The sequence below is a fragment of the Rhinopithecus bieti genome, unplaced genomic scaffold (genome assembly GCF_001698545.2).
Source record: "Rhinopithecus bieti isolate Rb0 unplaced genomic scaffold, ASM169854v2 scaffold_17826, whole genome shotgun sequence".
In the NCBI taxonomy this organism is placed as follows: Eukaryota; Metazoa; Chordata; class Mammalia; order Primates; family Cercopithecidae; genus Rhinopithecus; species Rhinopithecus bieti.
In genome coordinates, this window is record NW_016809016.1 from 1,390,787 (window position 1) to 1,413,252 (window position 22,466).

The window sequence follows — 22,466 nt, forward strand, 5'->3', positions numbered from 1 at the left end:
AGGTTTTGGGGGAGCTTAAGAAGAAAGGATTTCCCAGAGAGAGAATGTTGCAGTCATATGCAAGGTCAAGTCCTAAATGACTTGGGCTTTTCTTGTCAACAAAACAAATTAGAATTCAGATTCTGTTTGAGGTGCTCCTGAGAAGAGGAAAAGAGAGTCAGAAGCCTACACAGAGATGTATAGAAGATTAGGTCCCAAGAGATGCCGGAGATCAAAGTATGTGGGCTATTTGGGAGCCAGCTTTCCCCTGAGTTTTTATGGGTATTCCAGTGTTTCAGGAAAAGCAGTGTTTTCTGAACCTGCAAAAACCTTGTGTTTGTTTGCTTTTTTAAATTGGGGGTGAAACAATGTATATAAAAGCAGTTTTGTCAACTGAAGTTCATATGTATCAGAGTCATCCGTTCATCTTGTAGTGATCTTGTATCTTAATTCTTTCAGTTTTTCTTTATTATTATGTATTTTACAGATGGGATACCAAGGCCAGAGAGGTTGGGTGACATGCCCAAGGTCATACGGATAGAAAGTGACAGAGCCAAATGTCTTCCTCCACATACCAGGCTATTAGAGATGGTCCTGTTAATACTGCTCATCACTGCTATTGGGTTAAGTAGAAATTGTTGACAAGCCACCCAGTAGCTTTGTGGATGGAACCAGAGGTAGAAGAACTAGCCTTGATGTCTGCTGTAAAGCTACCTATGACTCTGTGATTGAAACCTCCAGTGATTTGGAGGGAACAAACTAAGCTCCACCTCCAATGTGGCCCCAAATAGCCATCTAGACCCTGCACTCTTGGTAACCCTCAGCTTTTCATGCAGCCCAACTATGCATAGCCACCTTCTATACATGGACGCACTTATCTAAGTAGGTCTACTCACTCTTCTTCCCAGGGAGGAGTTGACTGTTTTAAGGGGTCATATTCTGAAAGGTGGAGGAATATTCTGTCTTTAGACACCACCAAGGTTTGTGGTCACAGGAAGCTATGTAAGATTACTGTGGAATGCAAACATACATAGTTGTGTATTTCCCACAACAACCCCAAGAGATAGGCACTGTTACTTCTGCCTTGCTTTATGAGTCATCTGAGGCCCAAAGAAGTTTAGGAACTTGCCCAAGAACACATGATAAAAGGCACAGCAGGGGATTTAAAACAGATCATTTTGTTACAAAGCCCTGCTCTTAAATATTTTACTAATGCCATTTTGATAAGTGTTATCTATTCATCTACCCATCCATTTATGAACCCACCTCCGACCTCATCTTTTCATCCATCCCACATCTGTCCATCCATCCATCCATCCATTCTTTTATTTATACATCTAGTCACCCATACATCCCACCTTTCATCTATCCATTTATCCATTTATCAATCCATCCACCCACCCATCCATGTGTCCACCCACGCACTCATCCATTGTATTGACTATTTGTCTAACATGGTCCTCCACTTCATCCTGGGGAAGAAATTTCTCCATCCCGGGAAGTGAGCATATATTTTCTAGAGCTGGAGGCCTCCATGAGAATACACCACATCCCTTAGCGCCCAGGAAATATCTGGGCGCTGCTGCTGTTCCTAGGTTGGTGTCCTCACAAATGCTGCTGTTTCAGGCAGTGTCAGGTTGCTTACTCTCTTTCCTCCCTCAGTATACCTGTAGAGAGTTTCTCCCTACAGTGTTCACAAAATGAGCAAAGCTGCAGACTCTTCCAGAAATCCTTGGCATTCTGAAGCATTATTACAAAGGAATACTCGGTAACCCCATTCCTTAACCCGAAGGTTGGATATTGGATTAGTTAAGCATGATTTTACTTTTTAAAAAATGTTACAGAGTTTATATATTATATCTAAAAATTATCTACTAAATCTAAAAGACATGTTCACAGGACATTTAATAAGGAAACAAATGTTGATAGCCGATTTGGATGGAGATAAATCAATTAAGGAAGCAATTTAAATTCTCTATGAAGAGGCAGTATTATAAAGAGGCAGTATGGTCTAGTTATTTGCATATTTATTAAGTGCAAAGCAAAGAAAGTGGTTTAATTATTTTGCATAGTCTCTGTTGTACAAAAGCCATTGATGAGACGATCCCACTTTTCAAAATTTTTTTCTTTTAGGATTAAAATTCCAAACATATTAAAATTCAAACACGTAAACATAAACAGCCGTATAAATTACCCCGTGTATTCATTACCCATCTTCAACAATTATCAACTATGACTGTACTCACCTTTGCTCACCTGTTTTATTTTTCTTTTTGTAAGTTTTAGAGGCTTATTCCTCACTTGACTTAATTTTATTGGGTCAAAATTCCATTCTAGAAAAGCATATTATATTGACATTGAAGTAGAATAAATTTTTTAATATAACTGCTTACTTTTTCATTGAAATTTAGCGTTTGGGGTGTATAACATTGGGAATTTTCTACCTTCTTTTAATTGAAAAAGTTTCAAATCTACAGCAAAGTTGAAAGAATACTAAATGAACCCTCACATAACCTTCACTTAAATACAACAGTTATTAGCATCAGGACTGGCATTTTCCAAGTGTATTTTTTCATGGGATTACATAAAGACAGGGGAGGTTTTCTTGCCTTTGAAGACATGTAGACAGTAGCTCATGGCTTTGGAGCCTGACACATGATGGTTCAAATCCCACCAGTATCGCCTCTAAGCTGTGCACGGTAGGTGAGTTGCCTTATACACAATATCTTCATCTATCAAATGGAAAAATAATAGTGGTGTATACCCATGGGGACACATGAGGTGCATAGTAGGTACTCAATAAATGTTACCTATCTCTTTGCCTCCTAGCTGCGCCTCTGTGTTGCAGCTGGGGGAGCTGTGTGGGGAGAACTGGACATTTTCAATTCAAGTCCTTTTTGGTCACTATAGAAGATTTTTGCAGTTAAGAGAGTTAGTATGGCCTAGTGAGTAAGAAGTGAGAGTGGTTCAAACTCTAGTTCTGCCCTTACCATTCTGGAACTTGGTTAAGTTACTTGGTCTCCCTGAGCCCTCATTTCTCTATAAATTGAGGATGGAAAAATACCTCATTGAGTTGTTGTCTAGGAGAAAAAGAGATGGGAGAGTCTATGCCCAGCATTTAGTGTAGTGTCTGCCTCCTAAGCACCCAATGAATGTTACTGATCATCGGTATTATTATAATTGAGGATAAATTGGCATAGTACCTCCCATATAATTGCTCAATAAATGTTACCTATTATAAATAAGGATGAAGAACTCACACCAAATTGGTCTTTAATAGCCTGCGTCTACTTTGGTGCGATGAAAAAAATAAAGATCTTTTGTGAAAACTTGCAATGCAATTTCAAATAAAAGTAAGCCTGGATGGACATGTGGCTACCACCAGCTGGGCGTGGCATCTAGAGTGGTCATAGGAAATGACTGCATGTGCCTTGGGTTCCATACAGTGATGTCATAAAATAAACCAGCCTTCTTGAACCCTTCTGCCAGTGTTGGCTTCTGGCATTGAACAGCTCGTGGCTCACACTCTGGCTAGGGTAGATGCCTCTATCCCAAAGGCTTTATGCTGTTCTTGTTGCCTAGAACTGACTTTATTCCTCTCTCTCTCTCTCTGTTTTCTGACCCTCTCGTCTTGTATCGCAGGTTGAAAGGATTGTAGACAAGAGGAAGAACAAGAAAGGAAAATGGGAGTATCTTATCCGATGGAAAGGCTACGGGAGCACAGAGGACACGTGGGAGCCGGAGCACCACCTCTTGCACTGTGAGGAGTTTATTGATGAATTCAATGGGCTGCACATGTCCAAGGACAAGAGGATCAAGTCAGGGAAGCAGTCCAGCACCTCCAAGCTCCTTCGTGACGGTCGAGGCCCGTCTGTTGAGAAACTCTCCCACAGACCTTCGGATCCTGGAAAGAGCAAGGGGACCTCCCATAAACGGAAGCGAATTAACCCTCCTCTGGCCAAGCCAAAAAAGGGGTATTCAGGCAAGCCCCCTGCAGGAGGCGACAGGGCTGCCAAGACAGTGTCTTACAGGACTACCCCCAGTGGTTTGCAAATAATGCCCCTGAAAAAGGCTCAGAACGGGATGGAAAATGGGGACGCCAGCTCTGAGAAGGATGAGAGGCACTTTGGAAACGGGTCCCATCAGCCTGGCTTGGATTTGAATGATCACGTTGGAGAGCAAGATGTGGGCGATTGCGACGTGAACCACGCCACGCTGGTGGAGAACGGGCTCGGTTTGTAGCTTTTCTTTCTCTTGGGTTTGGCTCTGGCCATGGCAAAAGGGGAGCTCTGCCTGCAGCCTAGGGACATACATAAGACCCCCCACCTCCATCCCCACCTCTTAGCTCACCGGTGATTCCCCCTTCATCTATCTCACCTAGAACTTTGTAGAATCGGTCATAGGCCCGTGTTGATTACAGACCCTCATGCATGTGGGGAGGCTAAGCCTCTGATGCTCCAGCCAAGATCTGGAATGGGTCCAAAGTTCCAGACTGTACTTCAAGACACCCAAGGCCATAGTAACCCCTCTAGATCCACCTCTCTGAGGGCAGCTCAAGTCCTCACCCCCAGGACCCAAGACGTGTGTCCTTAGCGGGCCAGTGCCTCCCAGGTCACGGTGCAGAGCCCTTGCTTGCAGCCTCCTCATGCCCCCAGCAGTGTAGTCCAGAAAGGTGGGGTCTGGGTTGGGGTCCACGCCGTCTTCTCACATGCGGTGTGGACTTGGAGTTCACCACGCCAGCGCCTGTGCTGGAGTCTCTTGCCCTTCTGCTGTCTCTAGGTTGGATGATTGGCCTATGTTAGGTCCTGTCTTAGTCTGTTCAGGCTGCTGTCACAAAACACCTTAGAGTGGGTCATTTATGAAAATTAGAAATCCAGTTTCTCACAATTCTGGAGGCTAGAAGTCCATGATGAAGGCGCCAGCAGATGCTGCATCAGGCGAGGGCCTGTTCCTCTTACCTGGTACCTTCTGTGTTCTCACATGATAGAAGGGGCAAGGCAGCACCTGTCAGCCTCTTTTATAAGGGCACTAATCCCGTCCACAAGAACGGAGCTCTTATGAGTTAATTACCTCCTATAGGCCCCACCTCTTAATGTTGTGATTGCGTTTCGTGTTCGGTTTCTTCATATGAAATTTGGGGGAACATAACCTTCAGACTATAGTGGGTCCTAAATGCTGTCTTGACCTCATCCTGCACTAATTCTTTCAGTTTGCACCCTCTTACTGTAACACAGCCTGCGTGTGTTGTGTTAGGTTATGGAATTCCTCCTTTTTCCAAAGTCTCTATAGGCAAAATTAAGGAAACAGGAGGTAATGACCCATGTAGTTCATGCTCCCAAACCTGAGATTTCCTGTGTAGTCACATTGCTCCTTACCTAAGTCCTTCATGGCATCAGTCTTTCAGGTTAGCTGCCTTTGCCACTTATGTGCAATCCTTCACTTCTCAGATACCTGTGTGTCTACCTGTTGGCATTTGTCTCTTTGGCTGCCAAAGACCCAAGCCTTGGAATGTCCAGAAATCTTACAGGGGTGTGGGCAACCATTGCCCAACAGGGCAGGGCCATCAGATTCCCTGATGAAACCAGGGTGCACGTGGGGACAGGGATGCTGGGGTGCAGGGGGAATGGTTAGAAAGGCTCACGGAAGGTTGGGGTGATGAGGCCAGCGCACTTCAGTGTGACGGTGGTAGATTTAGAGTCCAGAATGTGCAGAACTGGCTCCCCTGCGAGAGTTTGCTGTCTTTAGGGACTCTTGCTGAGAAATCTGAGCAATCCACGTTGAGGCGCCTGTTTCTCCAGAGAGAGGAATTTCACCCAAACAGGATTTACTTAGCATCTTTGCCCCAGACTGACTCATGTTTCCGTCTGGGGATCCCTGATGCTGACGTGAGTGTGCCTGTGAACATATGTAAAAGCTGTTTGTTTTAGAAATCCATCTCTCGAGAAGAAGTGGGCTCGTGTAAATGGGGCTTGGCATAAACACCCGTGTTTGATGTTGCTGTGACGGCTGCTGGCGGTGGCGGAGTTCCCTGTCTCAGGAAGGGTGGCAAGGCGAGCTTTTGTGGCCCCTTGGGTGCAGGGGCAAGGCTCTGGCAGGGTTCCCTGCATTCCAGCTGTTAGCAGCCCCCTGCCCTGCTCATATGGGGCAACCCAAGAGTAAAGCATGAGGGAGGAAGATTTGCTGACTGTAGCTGACAGTCTGCAGTGTGGAGGAGAAAAGCCGGACTCGCAAAGGTCTACATGAGGGTGTGCCTCTTGTGCTGTGCAGCCTTCTGCAGTGAGGCAGATCTGCCAGCTCTGTGCTCTTCACCCTTCGGCTTTGCTGATGCCCCCTGGTCCATGATCTGGTGATAAGGCATGGTACCCCACAAGCAGGGGAAACGGGAGGGCCAACCTATTGAGATCCGTTGCTAGTCCTGTTAGCTCCAAAATGCTATTCTAGACCTTTCTTGTCTCTGATCTCTTATCTTCCTCATGTTTGCCTGATGTTGTACGTCCTCTACTCCTACTTGAACTATGCCGGCCTCTATTTTATTCTGTTTTGTCTGTTTCAAAAGGACTCTTTTGCTTAATCACATCCCATAGCGTTGGTGCCCATGAGATCCTGCTGTAAGGTTAAGGCACTGGCTCTCAGATTCTGCATGTATTAGATTACCTGGCAACTGGTGACAGATGCAGATCCCATGGAGTCTGATTTCCTTAGTCTGGGGTGGAGCCCAGGAGATGGACTTATAACAAGCTTCCTGGGTGACTCTACTGCATTTTAAGACGAGCTTTGTGGCCAAATTTGTGGGGGGTGGGTTCTTGAAGTTTCACATCAGGTGTCAATTTAATTCAACTCAATACTGATTTTTTGATTACTTCCTAAGAGTTATTCAGCATGCTGGGTGCTCGAAGTAGAGTAATGCAGAGATAGGTATGTACTTTTCCCTCTGAAAGTTACAGCTTCCCTCTGAAACTTGCCAGGAAGTTGGAATGCTGGCCTCTGGCCCCATGTTGAGAAGGTGCCTGAGGCTGGCTCCATGGAAGGAGTAACACATGTTACATACATGTGCTTGGCTTCACCATACCCACAGTGACATCTTCTGTGATCACTGGTATGATAATTGTCCCAGCCATTAGCCTTTCACATTCTAATCAGAACTAACTTGTTAGCCAGGTTTGGGGAACTGGGAAGACAAAAGACTGAGAATACTTGCCTGAGAGAGAAGGAGAATGTTGAAGAGAGTGGTTTGAGGTTCTTGAACAAGACTCAGGAGAGAGGGGATGCTGTGGTTCCACAGAACTTTTCAGCAACAGGCCAGAGGTGTAGTCCAGCAAAACTTGTTTCCATGTGTGTTTTCAGCCAGAGGGAAGCTTTACTGAAGCCAGTGTTCATGCCCACGTAGCCCTGAATGTCCTCCTTCTACCCTCTTCCCTAACCTCACCTTCCCTGATCTGGACTGAAGGATCCAGTCTCCAGGGGCTCAAGGGTGAGCCCTGGGGGTTTGCAGCACAAAGGAGGGCTCATCTTAGCCCAGCAGAAGGGGATGGGGGATCCTGGCTACAGTTGCACAGCATTTGTTTTGGGGGTGGGCTGGTGCTTTTTATATGGTTTTAACTTCTCTTTGGTGAGTTAAGGTTCTGCATACAGAACAGCAACTTATGTAACATGTTACTCATTTACTGCTGACTTCTCTGATCTGCTGTGGAACAAATGCTAAATTGGGGCTCTGGCGGGTGGCGTTTTGGTTTCAGACTGCGTTTTTTCCCCAGCAGTGTTTGTGGGGCGTGTGCAGCCGTTCTACACTGCTCTTGATTCTGATTCTTTGGCAATGAGTACTGGCTTTGTGGTCCGGGGCCCATCTGCCTCAGTATCCCTTGGGGAGCTTGTTAAAATGGGCTCTATCCCAGTTGAGTGAATCAGGATCTCAGGGGGGTTGGGGGTGGATTTTGCACATTCATGCTGAATTGTAGAAGTCACAAGTGTATACAGGAGCTCCAGCAGATGAGTTTGGTTGTAAGAGATGGTTCATAGATCCGTTTGTTGGTAAATCCATCTTTCCTCCCTGGATGTGAAGCTTGTGAGAAGAAATGTGATCTGGTCCTTCAAAGTTTTAAAACCTGACATAGCGTCTCTGCCTTGCTTGCACTTTCTACTAGGCATCTCTCTCTCTCTTTTTTTCGAAAACTACACCGGTTTCATCGGTACAGAAAAGCTGGTGGGTTTGCTAACCCTTGCTGTGGTTCTGGCGTGGTGAACTGCTTAGCGCTCTTGTCTAAACAGGCCAAAGCATCGGTGTTTTACGGATTCACATGAGCCTTTAACCTGTGAAACGTCTCTAACTAGGAGCCATCGTTTCTCTTTGAGCCCTAGAATAGCATAAAGACTTGCAGCGTTCTCCAAATTACCAGGAAGGTGCTGAGCATCACTATTGATGCCAGGCTTGTGGCCCCATGTCCACATTTCTCAAAGGATGTTTGAGATCCTTTTCCTTGTGTCTTGATGACTGTTGTCTGCTGCACAGACGTTGCATCTCACACATTGCATGATTCAGTGTTTGCAGAATTATCTCTACCATTGAACGAGTCATCCCACACAACACACGCAACATTTGCCATTTTCTCTCCATTGATCTTTTAAAATGGTCTCAGCTTTCACTTCTAGAACGTTTGTTTATCTCTTCCTACTCACTTTTTCAATATGATTATAATTTTTCCCTTTATTGAGCATAATAGAGAACCGTGTTTTAAAAGCACTTGGGAAATAAGTGCAAGCATGGGAAGTGCCCTATGGCTTTTGAGAATCTAGGGGCTCCCAAACTTGGATCCAGCATCAGAGTCCCCTGGAGGGCATGTTGAAACGCAGACTGTTCAGTCTACCTTCAGCATTCTGATTTAGTAGGTGTAGCGTGAAGCCTGAGAATCTGCACCTCCAGCAGAAGTTCCTAGACGCTGCTGTTGGTCCAGTGAGCCCAGTTTCAGAACTACTGCTCTAGACTAATAAGCCCTAAGATGGTGGGGATGAAAATGCAGATGGTGTTATATCTGCCAGGTGGTGATACTGAGGTAACTTGAAGTGCTTATGCTCTGCACCTGGAGTTGGCATTCATAAGACTTTGTAAATGGAAAGTTTGTGAAATGAAAAGCCGTAAGGTTGAAAGTTTTAGAGTGTAAGTACTTCCCTGAGATGAGGCCTTGGAGTTTCCAGAGTAATTTGTGTGATCCTCATGGCCGCCGTCCTGAGAGGTGGTTGTTCTACCTGTTTTATAGAGGTGGAGACCGAGGTTACAAGAGCCCAGGTTGGGATTAGGAGAGAAACTCAGGCAATTTGACTACAAACTTAACTATAGAACTGGCCTCTATACCATACCATGGCCCAGCTGGATTCCAGGCAGTAAAATTTTCCTAAACCCTGATTGCTGACAAAAACATATTGTGACTGGGGGAGGGTCAGGAGTGCTTGGTGGCACTGCTTGGTGGCACAGGATATACTTCTTTGATACCCTCTTTGTTTATTTAATTTTATTTATTTATTTATTTATATGAGACGGAGTCTTGGCTCTGTCACCCAGGCTGGAGTGCCAGTGTGTGATCTCGGCCTCACTGCAAGTCTGCCTCCTGGGTTCAGCCATTCTCCTGCTTCAGCCTCCTGAGTAGCTGGATTACAGCGCACCTGCCCCCATGCCCAGCTAATTTTTTGTTTTTTAGGTAGAGACAGGGTTTCACCCATGCTTGGCCAGGATGGTCTCGATCTCCTGACCTTGTGATCTGCCCGCGCCTCTTGCCTCGTGCTGGGATTACAGGCGTGAGCCACTGTGCGGCCGACACCCTCCTTATTTATTGACAGATGGGTGTGGTCCTTCTGAGGCTGAAATGCTGTGACTAACTCCATGCCACTCAATTTGAAAACCTAGATAAAATAATCACTTCCATAGAGAAGTACAACTCAACAAAACAGCCTAAAGGAGGGCTAGAAAGCCTGAAGAGAGAAATAACTATTAAAGAAATTGGGCCAGGAGCGGTGGTTCATGCCTGTAATCCCAGCACTTTGGGAGGGTGAGCAGGTGGATAGCTTGAGCCCAGGAGTTCAAGACTAGCCTGGGCAACATGACAAAACCCTGTCTCTCCAAAAAAAATACAAAAATTAGCCAGGTGTGATGGTGCATGCCTATAGTCCCAGCTACCTAGGGAGCTGAGGTGGGAGGATCACTTGTGCCCAGGAGGTCGAGGCTGCAGTGAGCTGTGATTGCGCCACTGCACTCCAGCCTGGGCGACAGAGCGAGACTCTGTATCAAAAAAAAAAAGAAAAGAAAAGAAATTGAATTGATTGTTAAAAAGTCCTCAGAAGAAGTAAGAAAGGAGGAACACAAGGCCCAGAGGGTTTTGCAGGCAAATCTAAACATTCTAGAATAGATCATCTGACCACATATTCTAGAGCAGATAACCCCTCCCTTATCCAAATGGTTACGGAGAACAGGAAAAAGAGAAAATACTCCCAGCTCCTGTGATGAGGTCAGTATGACCTGGATTTCCAAATCAGACAAAGAGAGGAGGAGAAAGGCAAATTATAAGTCAATCTCACTTCAGAATGCAGTAGCGAAAGTCCTGAATAACCTTCTGGGTTTATTACAGTTCCCTTGATAGTTCCTCAAAATTATGACTGTTTGAGAAACATCTCACTCCTTGCCCTGAACTAAAGGTAATGACCCCAGTTCATTACCTTTAGAATCACCACTGCTTCTCTAGGTGCCGAGCTTGTCTCAGAAGAGGCCCAGGGGAACTGGCTCAGGAAGGCTCTGAGTGTCATCGGCATTGGCCCCACACTATCTGGTGAATCACTGAGAGGTCAGGAAGGGTGCTCCCGGGGCAGCCTTTTGTCAGCACAGGTATCCCTGTATCCACTTCCCTGAGCCCAGCTGTTCTTCCTGACACACTTAAAGTACCCACCCCAAGGCCAGTACACTTTCACTAACCTTTGTGATTTTTACAAGCAGATGATTTTTCCCAAATCAGGAACAACAAAAACTTGAGGATTTTTTAATCTTTTGTCTTTCACAGTGTGTCAAGTAAGGAACTTGTGCTAATGAACTAACTTAAAACCCTTTGACGTGGTGGTGTTAAGACCTTGTCCAACTTGGCCACTGCCCCGTGCATGCAGAAAGTGCCAGACTGTGATGGGAAATCTGACTCTTTAACCAGGAGCAACTTGACCCATGGCAGATCCAAGGGGAGAATCGATTCTCCCCGCTTGGCTCCTGAATTCTGTATTTGATTTTGGTGCCCAGAAGAAGATGATGGAGTCTTGACCACTGTCAAGTTTTAGAAACCAACTAATTGCTTTTCCTATCTGCTCAGCTGTCGTTTTCCTCCCTTGATGTCCTTAGGAAAGTCTTAGGCAGTGTTTGCTCATGGCTCTCCATCAGGGGACTTCCAAGAAGGCTGCAGTGGGGGAGTGGAAGCAATCCCCCGCCAGGAGCAAGCAGTAAACGGGTACAGTGTCTGTAAAGGTTCCAAAACAATAATAAAAATTCACCTACTAATGTTGGCGGAAAGCCAGTCTCCCCCCATTGAGGTGGACCCCAGGGCCCTCCTCCACCCTGACTACTCACACGAAGCAGCCAGTCTTCATGAATGATGATGATAATGGTGGCAGCGGTGGTGGTGGTGGTGATGGTAGCAATGGTAGCTAACATTTCTTGAGTTCCTACTGCGGGCAAAGCCTAGCTCTTTGTATTTGATCTGCTAAATGTGATTTAATTTCCTCAGTGGTTCTCTGATATAGCAGTTTAATGACATAGCAACATAACAAGGTTACGTGGGATTAACCTTGTTTATAGATGGGGAAACTGAGGCTCAGCAAGTGTAAGACACAGCACTGAGGGAAGGAATTAGGGTGTGATGTTGGGTCTGGTGATGCTGAAGCTGTTGCAGGTCTGTGACCAGTTTTATAAATGAAGAAAGGTACTTTAAGGATTCAGGTTGAAGCCAACAGACCTTTCCCAGGTGCCAAGGGCATTGTTCTGGCCAACACCCCTGGGCCTGCCTTCAAGGCATCTTCAGTAGTATCAGAGATGCTGACTTGGCATTCCAGGGAGGTGGGGCCTCTGGTCCTGGTGATTTTCCTTAGGACCTTCGATTAAAAGACACACATGCATGCATGTACATGTACATGCACATATTCACATCACACACTCATGCACACATCGTATATACACACACACCTGCACATCTATGCATTGTAAAGGGAACTCCCTCAGTTGTCAAAGTTTATTTCAATGCTAGAAGAAATGGCAACAAAAGGACAAAGATCTTCACCAACTGATGAGTGGATAAACAAAATACAGTCTTTCCATACGATGGATGTTATTCAGTCAAAAAGAGCAATCAAGAGTGGACACACGCGGCAACGTGGATGAACCTCAAAACCACATATGATATGATTCCATTTGTATCAAATGTCCAGAATACGTGAATCTGTAGAGACAGAAAGTAGCTGAGTGGTTGCCAGGAGCTGAGGGGAGGAGGGAGTGGGGGGTGACCGCTAATGGGTACGGCATTTCATTTGGGGCAACGAAAATATTCTGGAATTAGATTATGGGGACAGTTGCACAACTCTGCAAGTCACACTAAAAGTCACTGAATTGTGCACTTTATATGGGTGAGTTTTATAGTATGTAAAATAAATCTCAGTAAAGCTGTTTTTGTTTTTTTTAAAAAAGGAGAAGAAAAGAAGCTAGCTAAGTAGGATGCAGAATAACAGCTACCATTTCCCTACTGCTTGCCATGTGCAAGGGAGCCTTCTAAATGCTCTCCAAGAAGCTGTGCGTTGAATTTCCTCGACAGCCCCCATTTCTACAGTGGAAAATTGATGCTTAAAGAAGACACGTGCATTGCTTGAGTTGGTCCAAGTGTCACAGAAGGTGGAGCTGGGATGGAACCACAGTACCCACTTGTGAGCCCAGGCTCCCATCTGGGAAATGAAAGTGCTCTTAGTGAACCAAGGGACACTGTATTAGTTCCCTATGGCTGCTGTAACAAATTCCTACCAACTTGGTGGCTTAAAGCAACACCACCTCTTCCCTTACAGTTCTGGAGTCAGAAATCTAAAGTGCATTGCCAGGACTGTGCTCCTTCTGGAGGCCCTGTGGGAGAATCCATTTCCTTGCCTTTTCCAGCTTCCAGAGGCTGCACGTACTCCTTGGCTCATGGTCCCTCATTTCTCTAACCTTTGCATCCATCCTCACATCTCCTTCTCTTGACTCCAAGCCCCCTGCCTCCCTCTTCCAAGGACCCCTGTGATTACACTGACCCAACGAAGACAATCCAGGATAATCTCCCATCTCAAAATCCGTAACTTTATCACATTCACAAAGTCCATTTTGCCATGTCAGGCACCACATTCTCAGGTCCCAGGGATTAGGATATGATATCTTTAAGAATTTGCTATTCATCCCACCACAGGCATTCAGGAGAATTTGAGGGGAAGAAAGGGTATGCAAACTGGTTTGTGTTCTTGAATGGGCAAGATACCAGCTGGTAACAAGGAAATGTTAATTTTGTCATCTAGATTATTAAAATTATTTCATTTAAGCCCACATGCACATCTATGAATTATAAAGGAAACTACCTTAGTTGTCAAAGTTTATTTCAATGCTAGAAGAAATAGCAAAAGCCACATTAAGTAGATTATTTCATTCAAGCGAAATAATTATTTTGTTTAAACAAAATAATCTACTTGGTGTGGACTTCGATATAACTGGCAAGTGTTGAAGTTGACTTAAATTCCCTTGTTGATTTTTTTAAGATTATTTATTTTTGAGACAGAGTCTTGCTCTGTCACCTAGGCTGGAGTGCAATGGCATGATCTTGGCTCAATGCAACCTCCATCTCCCGGGTCCAAACGATTCTCCTGGCTCAGCCTCCTGAATAGCTGGGATTACAGGTGCATGCCACCATGCCCAGCTAATTTTTTTTGTACTTTTAGTAGAAACGGGGTTTCACCGTGTTGGCCAGGCTGATCTTGAACTCCTGACCTCCAAGTGATCCACCCACCTCAGCCTCCCAAAGTGCTGGGATTACAGGCGTGAGCCACCACACCCAACCTCCCTTGTTGATTTTAGAGATGGGAGGCAAGCGCTCCTACAAGACACAAAACACTTAACCTAATCCTAGGATGCATTTCTATACACTTACTTCATGACAGTGTTTTATACAAGCCAACGTGAGCCTTCCTAGTGCCCAATGAGCTGCTGTTAATAATGACAATAACAGCATTGGCACCAACAGCAGATATTTATTAAGGCTTTGCTATGAGTCAGGTGTTGGTGGGCTAAGGATGTTACATTTAGCAGCTCTGTTAATCCTGACAATTCTATGAAGTAGGTTGTCTTTTTATCCCTAGTTTACACATAAAGATATGGAGGCTTTATGAAGTTAGTTGGGCAACTGGCCTGCAGCCTCCAGATAGTAACAAGGTAGAGCCAGAATTGTGATCCTCTTTCTTCCTTTCCTTTTCCTTTTCCTTTCCTTTCCCTTTCCCTTCCTTTCCTTTCTTTTCCTTTCCTTTTCCTTATCCTTATCCTTTCCTTTTTCCTTTTTCCTTTTCCTTTTCCTTTCCTTTGCTTCTTTCCTTCTTTCCTTCTTTCTTTCCTTTCTTACTTACTTTCTTTTCCTGGGCATTTTAAAATGGCTTTCTTACATCACCTTATCCTGTGATATCTGACTTTATCATTAGATCTTAATCACACACAGGGAAAAGCCTGTTCTACTCATCTCCGTGTATGTGTGTGTCTCTCTCTGTGTGTAGAACATTTTGTATGAACTCACTTGCATTTTGATTTTTCTTCTCAATGTAACATATGTTTGTTACCATCTATTTCCATATTGGGCAACCCTTCATATTGGAATTTTAGTAGTGCCATTTATATGTTTTCAGAAGGATATACAGGTTGAATATCCCCAAGTCCAAAATCTGAAATGCTCCAAAATCCAGAACTTTCTGAATATCAAAATCATGCTTAAAGGAAATGCTCATTGGAGCATTCAGTGATCAGATTAGGAATGCTTAACTGGTAAGTATAATACAAATATTCCAAAATCTGAAAAAATCAGAAATCCAAAACACTTCTGATCCCACACGTTTTGGATAAGGGATACCTAACCTGTGCAATATTTGACTTATGTAGCCAGTCTCTTGTCGTTGGACATTTAGGTTAGGTCTAAACTTCTTTGGTTTTCTTTCATTTTTTTCTGGATTATTTTTCTAGACTAGATTCCCAGAGGCAGGATTATACTGCGAATTTTGCCATATTCGCATTGCCTAACTCCATCAAAAAAAGAATGATGATGACCAGTAAGGTATAATTTTCTAGTTTTGTCATTGCCTTGCCAGACGTGTGTGTTTAAGGGGAACAAGAGGAGACTCAATATCATTTATTTGCATTTCTTTAGTCTCCACTGAAGCTGAGCTTTTTCTCTGCATGCTCAAGTACTCTTTGTAACTTCCTCTTTGTGGTTGGTTCACTCCTGTCTTTTGAGATTGGAGAGAATTCAGATACACAGGGAAGAGGTCTGGTATGGTAAAGGAGGAGAGCCCAGAACATGTTTGCTGGTTGGTGAGGAGATGAGTTTAGGGCAGGGGCTGGTGTGCTTAGGGAAAGACTTGGTCGACAGCTGAGAGGCAGGCTGGGGCCAGGTGCAGGAGGGGCCTGAGTGCCAGGGAACCCCCTGTTGTACCTGTGGCAGCCACTCTAATGCAGGTCATCCATGGAAGAACTGGTTCTAAATTTTTGATGAACTGGCAGAAATATCAAAATCTGGTTCTGACCGCTACGTCAGCCACTCTGGCCTTCCTCTGGCTTGTCCCTAACTCTCTCCCACCCCCTTTAAACCCACTGGGCAGCTCAGCTGATAGACATTCTCCATTAAGGGCTGCCCCAGACACCTCTACTACCTGTATCCACCTGTCCGCTCCCTGGAGAGCTATTAATAAGGAGCCCAGGGTATGGGTGACTCCAGGGAAACATCAAAGAAAAGAGATTTGGTAGGGGCTGGGGCAGGGGAGAGAAGCCTCCACTGGGGTCAGGGATTCCATAGAGAAAAGTCAGAACCCTGGACTGGTTAGAAGAGGAGAACCTAGGAGACGAAACCCTGAGGCAGCCTTCTTTAGATATTCGTGTTATTCCAAGGGGTGGAATAACAGCTGGTGAGGCAAGCCCCTGTGTGTAAAGCTCCTTTTATCTTCCTCATATGCAACCTGACTATGGTGCAGTGTTCCTGGGAGCGCCAGCCTCGAGGCCTCGATTCGCACTTTTTATATTGTAACATGGCTTCTCTTTGACTTCTTTCATCCTGTCCCAGAAAGAAAATCGAGACCCTGGTACAAAATGAGCCTGGAAATAGGTTCGTGTGCCTCATGTCAGTAAGACATTGCTGTCCACGGAGCCCTGGGGTTCCCTAAAGGCCTCCTGGTGAGAAGCCGGGTGGGTGGACTCCAGCGCTCCCTTCTCCATGTCAGCCACAGTAGCTGCTTGTATTAGTCCATTCTCACACTGCTAATAAAGCCATACCCGAGACTGGGTAATTTATAAAGGAAAGAGGTTTAATTGACTCGCGGTTCCACAGGGCTGTGGAGGCCTCAGGAAACTTACAATCATGGCGGAAGGGGAAGCAAACACATCCTTCACATGGTGGCAGCAAGAAGTGCTGAGCAAACGGGGGAAAGCCCCTTCTAAAACCATCAGATCTCATGAGAACTCACTTCAGTATCACAAGAACAGCATGAGGGTAACCGCCGCCATGATCCAGTCGCTTCCTGCTGCATCCCTCCCACCACACATGGGGCTTATGGGAACTACAATTCAAGATGAGATTTGGGTGGGGACACAGGCAAACCATGTCACTCCTGTTTTATTTGTTTCACATGAAGGTTAGTCATATGCTTTTGTTGAGGGAAAAGAAGGCAGAAAATGAGAAGACTAAAAACATATTTCTGAATACTCCAGTTTAATAAATCTGCCCACCCATGGCTGGAGCTGCTTGATGAGGTTGTTTTGCTCCATGTCACGGGTTGTTTGGGTGGGCTTAGGCAGACTTAGGCAGAGGGATTCCTGCATGGAGATGGGTGAGATCAGGTGGTCTCCCAGGACCAAGTTAGCTCCTCAGAGCATGTGTCTGGCTGGGCAGGGTTGTGGCCAGTCTGCGGTCATGCCCCTCATGGTGTGCACTCACCCTCATGGCTGAGCCATGTGTCACCACAGTCCGTGTGTGCAGAAATATTCAGCTCATTTCTGGAGGCTCTTTGTCCAAGTTCGGACAGGTGCACAGGGAGCTTTTGCAGCGACCATTCAGGGAGGGAGAACACAGGCTCTGTTTTCGGCGGAAGCACCTGCCTGAGGCCACAAACCATGCCAGAGGATAAGACTTAGCTGTCTTGCCCACCGACCCTCCTGCTTGGCCTCTCCCGATGTCCTAGCTCCCAATTCTGTCATTCCCCGACTGAGTGAGACCCGGGTACTGACCTCTGATTGGCTTTGATGGCTCCACCCATGCACCTGTCTGTTCTCTGCTGCCCCAGATCTGTGCTACCACCTCCTACCATCTGCTTGACCCAGCTCCTTGTCCCCACAAGACAGCAGTGAGGTGGAGGGGGGACATCTACAGGGCCACTTCCGACTTGGTTCTGGGGACCATTGTCCTGAGTCTTACAGTGAGGGCAGAACCACTTTCCCATGGGGCCTCTGAGTCCTGGGCCCTGGGGCCCTGGGGGTCGGTATATCATCGTATCTGCTTCCTCTTCTTGGCACTTTGCTGGATGCTTCCTCTACCCAGCCAGGCCGGTCACCTTGGCCTGTCCCCTGCCCATTATCTTCCAATGTGCAGAAATGTACCCACTGTTGACTCTTCTCCTTTATTTTTGCTTGTGTTAATACTTAAAAAAAAATCTTTTACTGCCATTTTAGAGTCGTTTCCAGAAAGAGGAGACAAATTTGTCAGTGTGATATATCCAGGTCCTTAAAATGTTCTTCTTTTTTTCTTTTTCTTCTCCTTTCCTCTCTTCTCTTTATTTTCTTTTTTTTTTGAGATGGAGTCTCGCTCTGTCACCCAGGCTGGAGTGCAGTGGCCGGATCTCAGCTCACTGCAAGCTCCGCCTCCCGGGTTCAGGTGCCTGCCACCTCGCCCGGCTAGTTTTTTGTATTTTTTGGTAGAGACGGGGTTTCACCGTGTTAGCCAGGATGGTCTCGATCTCCTGACCTCGTGATCCGCCCGTCTCGGCCTCCCAAAGTGCTGGGATTACAGGCTTGAGCCACCGCGCCCGGCCTCTTTATTTTCTAAAGTTACAAATACACGAGTTGTAAAAAATTCAAACAATATGGAAAATATGAGCAATTTATTTTTATTTTTAAATTATTATTATTATTTGAGATGGCATCTCACTCTGTCGCCCAGGTTGGAGTGCAGTGGGGCGATCTCGGCTCACTGCAGCCTCTGCTTCATGGGTTCAAGTGATTCTCCTGCCTCAGCCTCCTGAGTAGCTGAGATTACAGGCACCCACCACTGTGCCTGGCTAATTTTTGTATTTTTAGTAGAGATGGGGTTTTGCCATGTTGGCCAGGCTGGTCTCAAACTCCTGACTTCAAGTAAAATGCCTGCCTTGGCCTCCCGAAGTGCTGAGGAAAATATAAGCATTTTAAAAGTTAAAGTCTCCATATTCTCCCTTCCCAAATCCTATTTAGAGGTGACTTCTGTTAATGTTTGGTTATGGGTCTTTTGGGACTATTCTCTAAGTTTGTATGTATGTATATGTATTTATATATGTTAAATCTATGTTATTTATTACATACCATGTATTATATATGTGATGTATATTACATATTTACTTAAATACTTGTTTGTTGGGTGATGAACAGGAATAATCCCATTTATTTCTCTCTCCATGTATATATGTATAGATATGTATCTATCTGTCTATCATCTGTTGTCTATTCATTTATCCATTATTTATCTGTTAGCCAAGGCCTCACCAAGCTGACATCTGAGTAAAGACTGAGGGTGGTGAGAACACCTTGTCCTGCAATTTCTTTTTCGACTTAAAACTTGTCTTGGACCTCTTTCTGAGTCAGGACATGTGGAACGGACTCCCTGTTTTTGGCTGCTTTGGATTTATGGTGTGCAGGGACTTAACTGTTCCCCTGAGATGGCCATCTGGGCTGCCTACAAAGGGACCTGCTCCTGCCAAAGCTGGCTAGGGCCAGTCTTTGTAATGCTTTTCCAGGCCCTGTTGTTTTAATTTTAGTTTCTAAATGAGGGTGAGCGTCTTCTCATGTTCCTGCCACTTGTGTCTCTCCCTGAGCATTGCCCGGGTGCTATCCTGCTGCGGAAACAGTGGTGGTGAGTCAGGGGCGTTCAGCCACGTGACCTTAAACAAATGACCCAGCCTCTCTGGGCCAGATTATTCATTTATAAGATGCAGTTATTCATACCTCATGGATTGGGGGTAAAGAATAAGTGAATTCGTTTATAGGAAGTGCTTAACGTTATTAGCTGGCTTGTGGTGGACATTTGATAAATATTAACCGTTATTTCAATTTTTCTTCCCTTTTTCCAATGGAGTCTTTATATTTCCCTATTTGTTTTTTAAATCACTTTACATACGTGCACATATATGAATCCTTTCCTGTGTCTGCTAACCAGTACTCATCAAATGGCTGCCATATACCAGGAACTGTTTAGACAAATAACTGCAGTACCTCATGCTGTGATGGAGACATGGAAAAGATATTGTGGGGCCATAGGTGAGGGCACCGAAGCCTGCTTAGGGGAAGGAATTATTGAGGGCTTCTTGGAGGAGGTGATGCATAAGCGAAATGTGATAAACTGATAAAAGCTGGAATGACTGAGGAAAAAGACAGGGATGTCAGGAGGTGGTGACAGCAGTACAAGGGCATAGAGCTGAGGGACAACCTCTGGGTGCCTGTTGACACATCACAAAGAATACAGCAGTCCAGCCAATTCTAGAGCACAGGAGGCTGAACTCCAGGGAATTCCTCGGATGGTCAGGCTTGTCTTAAGAACCAGATAGATAGATGGAAGCCTTCCCCATCTCTCTGTGTTCTACACGTGTGACTCCCTCTGCCTGAATGCCTCCCGCCGTGAACCCTCATGTGAATAGTAACCTCTGCCCATCCTGCAGGTCTAGCTGAAGCAGCAGTTCCCCCATGGAAACCTTTGCTGGCTGCCAGCGTAGCTCAGTTTCTGTTTTTATTTGCACACATGGAATGGTGTTAATGGTGTTTCTTGGTTGACAGCACTGACCTGGGTTTGTAGTGGTGACACTGATTATTCGCATAATCTCTGCCTCTTTCACTAGATCAGAAGTTCCACGAGGGAAGGGATGGTCTCCGTTTTTGCTCACAGCTGTATCTGCAACACCTAACAATGCTGGGCACTTAGGTGCTTAAGAAATGAATGAGTGAGTGAATGAATAGATGAAAGACAGGACTCAAGGAGCTGGTTCTGCTTTAAGATGGGGGTCCTGAGGCCAGGTCCACCCACTACAAACCCTTCTGACATCTGTCACAGCTGCTCATCCCCTGGCCCAGTCTCTCCTTCTCTCCTTAAGTTGTCCTGGGTGCTGGCTTCACAGCCCCTGCTCATGGTAACATGTCCTGGAGAGCTCATATTTTGTCAGGGCTCGTCACAGCAACGACAGGATTCCCTTCCCATTGGCTCGTCTGGTGATTGTTGTTGACGTCTGCCATGATGGCCCTACTTGCTGTGCTCCTCTTCCCTTCATATTCACAAAGTCACAGTGGACTCTTAATAAAGCGTCAGGCTCCCTCCCCCATCAAGGGCATTGTGAGTTCTTTTCAGCAGGGTGCATCTCATTTGGGCTGCAGCCTCTGTATTTTGCACAGTTCTTTGCTTTGCCTTGATGGTAACATAGAACATGAAGTTGGTGGACTTGTTAATAGAAGCCCCAGTTACAGAAGGATTGTAAGATTTCACCTTTAAAATTGCTCTCACTTTGCAGGTAGCATAGAGGGGAAGAAACTGGTAAGAGCAGGCACAGGCTTTGGAGATAGGGGCTCCGTGTGTTCAAATACAAACATTGCCTCTTAGCATCTCCAAGCAGGTCTTACCAGCTTTTGAGCCTCATTTTTCACCTCTGTAGTACGGGAATAGCAAGTCTGCCGGAAAGGATGAAGCAGTGGGTCCTGGCGCCTCATGAGTCTTCATTTCTCTTCTTTGTCAGACTCCGCTTCAGGTGGAGCTTCCTACTTTGCTCAAGAATATGCTTTTCTACCCCATCCTCAGCCTGCCCTGTCACTTTTTCATTGATCCTAGGATATTGTTTTATTCTGTTGCGTAAGCCTGCAAGGCGAATTCAAGAGGGACAGCCTCTGGGTGCCTGTTACATCACAAAGAATGGGTTGCAGGACAAGGGACTCTGTTACTTTTGTGACTTCTCCATGGAAGTTAGAGTCTTGAGTTTTCCACTTACCATCTTGGCGACAGTGCCACTGAGTTGGAGGTTCTGCCTTCCAGTTTGTTCTTTCTTCTTCTGTTCCACTGAAGCCAAAGCGTCTCCCACCTTCAGCTCTTTTCCTGATTCCCTCCCACGTCACCACCCTGGCAGAAAGAGGGTCTGTCCTGAGTTCCTGGAGGTTTAACAAGACATCTCCATCTCTGGCCTGGCATCCACCAGCGACTCTGCATATTATCATGTTGGTGAAAAAGTAACTGCGGTCTTTGCTTTTGTTTTTTGTTTTTTTTTTTTTGAGACGGAGTCTGGCTCTGTCGCCCAGGCTGGAGTGCGGTGGCCGGATCTCAGCTCACTGCAAGCTCCGTCTCCCAGGTTGACGCCATTCTCCTGCCTCCGCCTCCCAAGTAGCTGGGACTACAGGCACCCGTCTCGTCGCCCGGCTAGTTTTTTGTGTTCTTTAGTAGAGACAGGGTTTCACCATATTAGCCAGGATGGTCTCGATCTCCTGACCTTGTGATCCGCCCGTCTCGGCCTCCCAAAGTGCTGGGATTACAGACTTGAGCCACCGCGCCCGGCCTTTTTTTTTCTTAATGACAAAAACCTCAGTTACTTTTTCACCAACCTAATACTTGGTGGCGGTGAGTGAGAAACAACTGGCCACAAAATCTGTGGAGCCCTTGTGTGTGCCAGGCATGGCATTGGGTGCTGAGGATACAGCCCAGCTCATATTCCTGTGGGAAGAACTGAGGAAAGAGCCAAATATCCCAGTGAACTGTGAGCAGATACGGGAGTGCGCTGCATGAACGTGGATACCACTGCAACAAGGAGATTAGAGACACACCTTCCGCCTGAAGGACACATAGATGTTGGTCGGGCAAAGAGGAGAGAGGAGAGTGTTCTGGACAGTAGGAACTATATTTTAATTAAGAAGATTTGTAGAAAATACGTAACATCTATTTCGAGCATCATTAATGCCATTTATGATTTCTTCATGAAATATTTATTAAATGACTGCTGTGAGC

At 45.7% G+C, this 22,466-nt stretch overlaps 1 protein-coding gene across 3 annotated transcripts in view; it reads left to right on the plus strand.

Moving 5' to 3' along the window:
• The window catches only part of CDYL2 (chromodomain Y like 2), a 150,855-nt gene that overhangs the window by 57,014 nt on the left and 71,375 nt on the right, over window positions 1-22,466 (plus strand). The window contains exons 1-2 of one of the 3 annotated variants that reach the window (XM_017888221.1): window positions 3,478-3,515; window positions 3,622-4,213. In XM_017888221.1, the coding sequence (XP_017743710.1) occupies window positions 3,775-4,213 (439 nt within the window). In that variant the 5' untranslated portion in view covers window positions 3,478-3,515; window positions 3,622-3,774. Of the gene's footprint in view, window positions 1-3,477; window positions 3,516-3,616; window positions 4,214-22,466 lie in introns of those variants that run through there. The other 2 variants (XM_017888220.1, XM_017888222.1) reach the window with 2 other exon arrangements.